Raw genomic sequence first — 9,597 nt, 5'->3', positions numbered from 1 at the left:
CGTTACTTACCCTCGTAGTTGTGCAGGTAACTTGAGATATACAATTTAAATCCCTTGTTACGTTTGCTTGTCGGAGCAGGGGACCAGGCATCAACAATACGATGAACATCGCTGATATTTATCTTGGGCAGCTCTTGTAAACATCTAGAAAACGCCATTTTCACCGAGACCGGGGATTAGACCGGAAACTGGAATGCCGACATCCGGTCAAAGGGGAAGTGATTCAGGACGCATGTGCACAGAGCCTATTAGTCGGACTTTCCGTTCCAAAATCGGAAATATGACTAGCAAAAATGGAGAATCTAGACCACCCCTGACCTCAGCTTCAGTATTGGAAACCTATAGATTAAGTTTGACAGCTGTAGAATTAATATTTTATACTAACTTACACGGGTTTGTTTCTCAGTAATTCATGGTTGGAACATTATGCTAGTTAGCCTGATCGCGGGCAAAATGCGATCAATGTCCGTCCCAGAGGGAAGAGTCCAATTTCCGAGGTGACATGAACTCAGCAGAAAAAACAGCCGCCATATTTGAACGTCTCATTAAAAATGTAACGTTTTTTGCCTTATTTAACATGCACAAAAGCAAAATTAAGTGTTTAAATCAATTTTATGTAAAGTTAACATTTACTATATAAAGTTCGTTATTTTAAGTTATATACAAAAGTTATATTGATAATAGCTGGTGCCATTCCTGAAATCACCACTGGCAACCACTCAGGCTGGGAACCTGCAAACTCACTTTACATTAAAGTTTTATTTTCTTTAAACCAACAGGATACATGTGATTTTTCACTTAGTTTTATCAATGTGAATGTTAATTGTTTAAAAGTGTAGCGAAGTTATTAGTCTGTTGTTAAAAATGTATTTTCACTGAAGAATTTTATTTTTTTAAAGAAATTCTGCCGTTTTCATAAAACTCCATAGTAATTAATCATACCTTGTGACCTTATTAGTGTTTTCTATGCACACGCTCCATCTTGTTAATCATAATTTACAGCTTTGAAAAATTACAAAAGTTACAAAACTACCAGGACTAAAATGAGCTGAACTATTGCATTAACTATATATTTACCCCAGACATGTTAATATAACGGGCAGCACGGTGGCGCAACTGGTAGAGCTGCTGCCTCTCAGCGAGCAGGTCCTTGGTTCAAACCCCGGTCCAGGGGCCTTTCTGGGTGGAGTTTGCATGTTCTCTCCGTGCATGCGTGGGTTTTCTCCGGGTACTCCGGTTTCCTACCACAGACCAAAAACATGCATGTTAGGCTGATTGGTAACTCTAAATTGTCCCTAGGTGTGAGTGAGAGAGTGAATGGTTGTTTGTCTCGTTTGTCTCTATGTGGCCCTGTGATGGACTTGCGACCTGTCCAGGGTGTACCCCGCCCCTCGCACAGTGATTGCTGGACATGGGCACCAGCGACCCCCGTGACCCAAAATGGAATAAACGGGTAAAGAAAATGGATGGATGGATGGATGGATGGATGTTAATATAATGCAAAAGTATTATATCAACATGTTTGTGCTGACACAAATTTACAATTTTCACAATATTTCACTGTGACACTAAATGCAAACGCATTCACGTGTGCTTTATCATATTCAAATTATTAATTTTACTGTCGTTTGTAGAATGCAGAATCAACCACTGCTACGAAGCATAAAATTCAATTGAATTCAAAAATACTTGACATAGTCAATTGAAAAGATATTTATTAAAAAGGCAAACACACATTAAAAAAAAATTAAATACACCATGAGTTACACAATAGTTTCATATTAAAATAAAACTATGGAGTGCATTTCTGCAAAAACGGTTTCAGACAAGAGACATTTTCATTCATTTGCATATTTTTCAAAAATACTTTAATGTATAAACACGTTTTACTTCTCCTTTGCTGGTTTCTTAAAACAACTTGTGGGGTCAAGCTGAAAGTAAATGTTTCCTCAAGAACAGCCTGAGAGGACCTGGTTACTGAATCAAAACCAGAGTCTAGATTAAAATTCTCAGAACGAGTCCCACAGTTTGAGTCCAATAAACCAACAACTCACAACAACAAGTAAACAGGAGGCCACAGCCAGGATTAGAGGAGCTCTGATTCAAATGGTGCACTGATTTGTACCCCAGTCACGTAACTAAACCCAATAAGAGAAACAACCAGCATGAAGAAGTAAAACCGTAACTATAACTTATTAAAACATGCTGTTTTAGTCAAATATTGGCATTTTCCTCCATTTTTTTTCTATCAAATACTCTTCAAAAGTTCTCCACAGAAGAAAAATGATTATTTCCCTCTAGATTCACGGTCCTCCCTGCCGTGGGTTCTAAGTGTCTCCATAGACACTAACTGGATCTTGTCCAAAAACCAAGAAAAGAAGTTTGGCTTCTAATGAGGCATTAAAGATCTGCCCTCATTTGTTTTTGTTGCCTCCGTCATTCATTGCACCCTTCATTGCAGGCATTGCTTTATAATTAGCCATTTATTTGTAGTCACCAGTATGAGTAACTATAGCTCTGCCTTGTCCTGCCTCTTGTGTTGTTTTTGTTCCTGGTTTGCAGAACACCTGAATCCGAGGTTATCAGAGGCAGAGTCCGGGGTGTTGCCCATCCTGGAGGACACAGAATCACAACCATCAGCCAGTCGACATAGTTCTGTGCTCAGGGTGCAACTTTTACTTCAGCAGCCTCACCTGGTTGTGACCCGAGCTCTGTGATTGGCCGAACCGTCCACCGTGTCAATCCAGGAGGCGCCGCGCAGCACGTACATCGTCTGTGCTGACTTGAAACGAGTGGATGTCCACTCCCACGTGTTTCCCATCATATCATACAGTCCTGCAAGAACAACCAATATCAGAATGAAAATCTAAAGCAGGGCTATTCGACTAAATTGCTCAGGGGGCCACAATTATTAAAAGCCAAGAGCTCAGAGGCTGGACATCCAGCAGTTATTTTCATTTAGTAAGTTTATTTTATGGTTTAAAATCTAGTTTTAGTTAAAAATGAACCCATTGGTGGACCAAACTGAGTCCCCCCATGGGCCTGATTTGGCCCCTGGGCCACCAGTTGAATAGCCCTGATCTAAAGTAAACAATTTCAATTTTATTTCCATCAGTATTGTTCAGTTCAGTATTCATATTGCAGTAACTCAAACATCTCATTTGTTCTTTATGCTGAGGCACAGTTACCATAACTGTTCTGAGGAGGAAATGCTGTGACAGGAGAAGTGCCGTGGAATCCATCCTCTGCTGTATCTGCATCCGGGAACTTTCCCTAAAACAGAGAAGATGCAGTCCTTCAAGTGTTTTTATGTAAACTCATAACTTATATCCTAAAATGTGTTTGAAGACTATTTGAAGAAATCAATGTAAATAATTGTGTTGATGCAAAGTTTGTTTTCTCAGTCATCCAGGTATATAACAACAAAAAAGGTTGAATCATGTCATCTGGACTTCGTTTTTTTTTGTTAAAAAGAAACGTTTCGCCCCTCATCCAAGAGGCTTCGTCAGTCTGAGGCCTAGCCATCTGGTATTACCCAGAAGCCACCCTGACTCTTGTGTTTCAAGCCTGCCTCAGATACCCCTGAAGTCTGGCCTTTTCACTAATGGTTTCAAAAACTCAAAGTTAGCCTCAGACTGACGAAGCCTCTTGGATGAGGGGCGAAACGTTTCTTTTTAACAAAAAACGAAGTCCAGATGACATGATTCAACCTTTTTTGTTGTTATATACCTGGATGACTGAGAAAACAAACTTTGCATCAACACAATTATTTACATTGATTTCTTCAAATAGTCTTCAAACACATTTTAGGATATAAGTTATGAGTTTACATAAAAACACTTGAAGGACTGCATCTTCTCTGTTTTAGGGAAAGTTCCCGGATGCAGATACAGCAGAGGATGGATTCCACGGCACTTCTCCTGTCACAGCATTTCCTCCTCAGAACAGTTATGGTAACTGTGCCTCAGCATAAAGAACAAATGAGATGTTTGAGTTACTGCAATATGAATACTGAACTGAACAATACTGATGGAAATAAAATTGAAATTGTTTACTTTAGATCAGGGCTATTCAACTGGTGGCCCAGGGGCCAAATCAGGCCCATGGGGGGACTCAGTTTGGTCCACCAATGGGTTCATTTTTAACTAAAACTAGATTTTAAACCATAAAATAAACTTACTAAATGAAAATAACTGCTGGATGTCCAGCCTCTGAGCTCTTGGCTTTTAATAATTGTGGCCCCCTGAGCAATTTAGTCGAATAGCCCTGCTTTAGATTTTCATTCTGATATTGGTTGTTCTTGCAGGACTGTATGATATGATGGGAAACACGTGGGAGTGGACATCCACTCGTTTCAAGTCAGCACAGACGATGTACGTGCTGCGCGGCGCCTCCTGGATTGACACGGTGGACGGTTCGGCCAATCACAGAGCTCGGGTCACAACCAGGTGAGGCTGCTGAAGTAAAAGTTGCACCCTGAGCACAGAACTATGTCGACTGGCTGATGGTTGTGATTCTGTGTCCTCCAGGATGGGCAACACCCCGGACTCTGCCTCTGATAACCTCGGATTCAGGTGTTCTGCAAACCAGGAACAAAAACAACACAAGAGGCAGGACAAGGCAGAGCTATAGTTACTCATACTGGTGACTACAAATAAATGGCTAATTATAAAGCAATGCCTGCAATGAAGGGTGCAATGAATGACGGAGGCAACAAAAACAAATGAGGGCAGATCTTTAATGCCTCATTAGAAGCCAAACTTCTTTTCTTGGTTTTTGGACAAGATCCAGTTAGTGTCTATGGAGACACTTAGAACCCACGGCAGGGAGGACCGTGAATCTAGAGGGAAATAATCATTTTTCTTCTGTGGAGAACTTTTGAAGAGTATTTGATAGAAAAAAAATGGAGGAAAATGCCAATATTTGACTAAAACAGCATGTTTTAATAAGTTATAGTTACGGTTTTACTTCTTCATGCTGGTTGTTTCTCTTATTGGGTTTAGTTACGTGACTGGGGTACAAATCAGTGCACCATTTGAATCAGAGCTCCTCTAATCCTGGCTGTGGCCTCCTGTTTACTTGTTGTTGTGAGTTGTTGGTTTATTGGACTCAAACTGTGGGACTCGTTCTGAGAATTTTAATCTAGACTCTGGTTTTGATTCAGTAACCAGGTCCTCTCAGGCTGTTCTTGAGGAAACATTTACTTTCAGCTTGACCCCACAAGTTGTTTTAAGAAACCAGCAAAGGAGAAGTAAAACGTGTTTATACATTAAAGTATTTTTGAAAAATATGCAAATGAATGAAAATGTCTCTTGTCTGAAACCGTTTTTGCAGAAATGCACTCCATAGTTTTATTTTAATATGAAACTATTGTGTAACTCATGGTGTATTTAATTTTTTTTTAATGTGTGTTTGCCTTTTTAATAAATATCTTTTCAATTGACTATGTCAAGTATTTTTGAATTCAATTGAATTTTATGCTTCGTAGCAGTGGTTGATTCTGCATTCTACAAACGACAGTAAAATTAATAATTTGAATATGATAAAGCACACGTGAATGCGTTTGCATTTAGTGTCACAGTGAAATATTGTGAAAATTGTAAATTTGTGTCAGCACAAACATGTTGATATAATACTTTTGCATTATATTAACATCCATCCATCCATCCATCCATCCATTTTCTTTACCCGTTTATTCCATTTTGGGTCACGGGGGTCGCTGGTGCCCATGTCCAGCAATCACTGTGCGAGGGGCGGGGTACACCCTGGACAGGTCGCAAGTCCATCACAGGGCCACATAGAGACAAACGAGACAAACAACCATTCACTCTCTCACTCACACCTAGGGACAATTTAGAGTTACCAATCAGCCTAACATGCATGTTTTTGGTCTGTGGTAGGAAACCGGAGTACCCGGAGAAAACCCACGCATGCACGGAGAGAACATGCAAACTCCACCCAGAAAGGCCCCTGGACCGGGGTTTGAACCAAGGACCTGCTCGCTGAGAGGCAGCAGCTCTACCAGTTGCGCCACCGTGCTGCCCGTTATATTAACATGTCTGGGGTAAATATATAGTTAATGCAATAGTTCAGCTCATTTTAGTCCTGGTAGTTTTGTAACTTTTGTAATTTTTCAAAGCTGTAAATTATGATTAACAAGATGGAGCGTGTGCATAGAAAACACTAATAAGGTCACAAGGTATGATTAATTACTATGGAGTTTTATGAAAACGGCAGAATTTCTTTAAAAAAATAAAATTCTTCAGTGAAAATACATTTTTAACAACAGACTAATAACTTCGCTACACTTTTAAACAATTAACATTCACATTGATAAAACTAAGTGAAAAATCACATGTATCCTGTTGGTTTAAAGAAAATAAAACTTTAATGTAAAGTGAGTTTGCAGGTTCCCAGCCTGAGTGGTTGCCAGTGGTGATTTCAGGAATGGCACCAGCTATTATCAATATAACTTTTGTATATAACTTAAAATAACGAACTTTATATAGTAAATGTTAACTTTACATAAAATTGATTTAAACACTTAATTTTGCTTTTGTGCATGTTAAATAAGGCAAAAAACGTTACATTTTTAATGAGACGTTCAAATATGGCGGCTGTTTTTTCTGCTGAGTTCATGTCACCTCGGAAATTGGACTCTTCCCTCTGGGACGGACATTGATCGCATTTTGCCCGCGATCAGGCTAACTAGCATAATGTTCCAACCATGAATTACTGAGAAACAAACCCGTGTAAGTTAGTATAAAATATTAATTCTACAGCTGTCAAACTTAATCTATAGGTTTCCAATACTGAAGCTGAGGTCAGGGGTGGTCTAGATTCTCCATTTTTGCTAGTCATATTTCCGATTTTGGAACGGAAAGTCCGACTAATAGGCTCTGTGCACATGCGTCCTGAATCACTTCCCCTTTGACCGGATGTCGGCATTCCAGTTTCCGGTCTAATCCCCGGTCTCGGTGAAAATGGCGTTTTCTAGATGTTTACAAGAGCTGCCCAAGATAAATATCAGCGATGTTCATCGTATTGTTGATGCCTGGTCCCCTGCTCCGACAAGCAAACGTAACAAGGGATTTAAATTGTATATCTCAAGTTACCTGCACAACTACGAGGGTAAGTAACGCTAGTTTGATCGTTGTGATGTTGCTAACTGTTTGCAGCTAACGTTAGGCTATTAGCAACACGACCATTTTTGTGTATACTCACGTTATAGAAACAGGTTTCCACACTTAAACAAAAGGCTCATATTTTGTGATCATTCTACTAACATTCTGCTCTTGTCAGTTTCTAGCAAAAATCAGGACACAGGTGAAGTCGTTGTCAGGGCTCTGTGTCACAGGTCCATGAAGAAAAATGAAAAACCTCACAGTTTAAGTGTAGGGTGAAGATAGGATTGTTCAGATGACAGTTTTAAGATTGTTGGTTCAGCAACCCGACGTTCCTAATGTTAATGGGGATTTAGCTAAGGTGGTAATTAATTCTTAAATAAAAATAAAATGGAATTGGCTATTTGATGAATATTAACACGTGAGTTTGGCCTTGCTTGTCCCCATTTGGTTATTTGCTGCATGCATTGTTCTTCTTTTATGGTTGTTATGTGTTACTTTTAACCCAGTGTTAATTTGGTAATTCATGCATATTAGTTTTACTTAAATCTAAAGAATACACTCACAGTCTCTGTAACATTATCCAGGTATTTTTTACCTAGCGGGTCTCCTCTGGGTTAAAAGTAACACATAACAACCATAAAAGAAGAACAATGCATGCAGCAAATAACCAAATGGGGACAAGCAAGGCCAAACTCACGTGTTAATATTCATCAAATAGCCAATTCCATTTTATTTTTATTTAAGAATTAATTACCACCTTAGCTAAATCCCCATTAACATTAGGAACGTCGGGTTGCTGAACCAACAATCTTAAAACTGTCATCTGAACAATCCTATCTTCACCCTACACTTAAACTGTGAGGTTTTTCATTTTTCTTCATGGACCTGTGACACAGAGCCCTGACAACGACTTCACCTGTGTCCTGATTTTTGCTAGAAACTGACAAGAGCAGAATGTTAGTAGAATGATCACAAAATATGAGCCTTTTGTTTAAGTGTGGAAACCTGTTTCTATAACGTGAGTATACACAAAAATGGTCGTGTTGCTAATAGCCTAACGTTAGCTGCAAACAGTTAGCAACATCACAACGATCAAACTAGCGTTACTTACCCTCGTAGTTGTGCAGGTAACTTGAGATATACAATTTAAATCCCTTGTTACGTTTGCTTGTCGGAGCAGGGGACCAGGCATCAACAATACGATGAACATCGCTGATATTTATCTTGGGCAGCTCTTGTAAACATCTAGAAAACGCCATTTTCACCGAGACCGGGGATTAGACCGGAAACTGGAATGCCGACATCCGGTCAAAGGGGAAGTGATTCAGGACGCATGTGCACAGAGCCTATTAGTCGGACTTTCCGTTCCAAAATCGGAAATATGACTAGCAAAAATGGAGAATCTAGACCACCCCTGACCTCAGCTTCAGTATTGGAAACCTATAGATTAAGTTTGACAGCTGTAGAATTAATATTTTATACTAACTTACACGGGTTTGTTTCTCAGTAATTCATGGTTGGAACATTATGCTAGTTAGCCTGATCGCGGGCAAAATGCGATCAATGTCCGTCCCAGAGGGAAGAGTCCAATTTCCGAGGTGACATGAACTCAGCAGAAAAAACAGCCGCCATATTTGAACGTCTCATTAAAAATGTAACGTTTTTTGCCTTATTTAACATGCACAAAAGCAAAATTAAGTGTTTAAATCAATTTTATGTAAAGTTAACATTTACTATATAAAGTTCGTTATTTTAAGTTATATACAAAAGTTATATTGATAATAGCTGGTGCCATTCCTGAAATCACCACTGGCAACCACTCAGGCTGGGAACCTGCAAACTCACTTTACATTAAAGTTTTATTTTCTTTAAACCAACAGGATACATGTGATTTTTCACTTAGTTTTATCAATGTGAATGTTAATTGTTTAAAAGTGTAGCGAAGTTATTAGTCTGTTGTTAAAAATGTATTTTCACTGAAGAATTTTATTTTTTTAAAGAAATTCTGCCGTTTTCATAAAACTCCATAGTAATTAATCATACCTTGTGACCTTATTAGTGTTTTCTATGCACACGCTCCATCTTGTTAATCATAATTTACAGCTTTGAAAAATTACAAAAGTTACAAAACTACCAGGACTAAAATGAGCTGAACTATTGCATTAACTATATATTTACCCCAGACATGTTAATATAACGGGCAGCACGGTGGCGCAACTGGTAGAGCTGCTGCCTCTCAGCGAGCAGGTCCTTGGTTCAAACCCCGGTCCAGGGGCCTTTCTGGGTGGAGTTTGCATGTTCTCTCCGTGCATGCGTGGGTTTTCTCCGGGTACTCCGGTTTCCTACCACAGACCAAAAACATGCATGTTAGGCTGATTGGTAACTCTAAATTGTCCCTAGGTGTGAGTGAGAGAGTGAATGGTTGTTTGTCTCGTTTGTCTCTATGTGGCCCTGTGATGGACTTGCGACC

The 9,597-nt window shown here is 39.3% G+C and overlaps 2 protein-coding genes across 2 annotated transcripts; one reads left to right on the top strand and one right to left on the bottom strand.

Annotated features, from left to right (window-relative positions):
- Positions 1-2,325: 2,325 nt before the first annotated feature.
- LOC119429395 (inactive C-alpha-formylglycine-generating enzyme 2-like) lies at positions 2,326-3,288 on the bottom strand (the record flags this gene model as incomplete). Its single annotated transcript, XM_037697032.1, is given in 3 exon segments — positions 2,326-2,612; positions 2,694-2,835; positions 3,189-3,288. Coding segments are annotated over 3 exon segments (345 nt in total), but the record flags the coding sequence as incomplete, so codon positions are not given.
- On the top strand, positions 3,288-4,816 carry LOC119429394 (inactive C-alpha-formylglycine-generating enzyme 2-like). Its single transcript, XM_037697031.1, is given in 4 exon segments — positions 3,288-3,301; positions 3,847-3,953; positions 4,307-4,448; positions 4,530-4,816. Coding segments are annotated over 4 exon segments (366 nt in total). The 3' UTR covers positions 4,633-4,816.
- Positions 4,817-9,597: the final 4,781 nt, after the last annotated feature.

This window comes from Nematolebias whitei, unplaced genomic scaffold (genome assembly GCF_014905685.2).
Source record: "Nematolebias whitei isolate Nwh7 unplaced genomic scaffold, NemWhi1 Nwh_scaf_913, whole genome shotgun sequence".
NCBI classification, from domain to species: Eukaryota; Metazoa; Chordata; class Actinopteri; order Cyprinodontiformes; family Rivulidae; genus Nematolebias; species Nematolebias whitei.
Note: the sequence above shows the minus strand (reverse complement) of the source record. Positions and strands in the feature narration are given on the sequence as shown.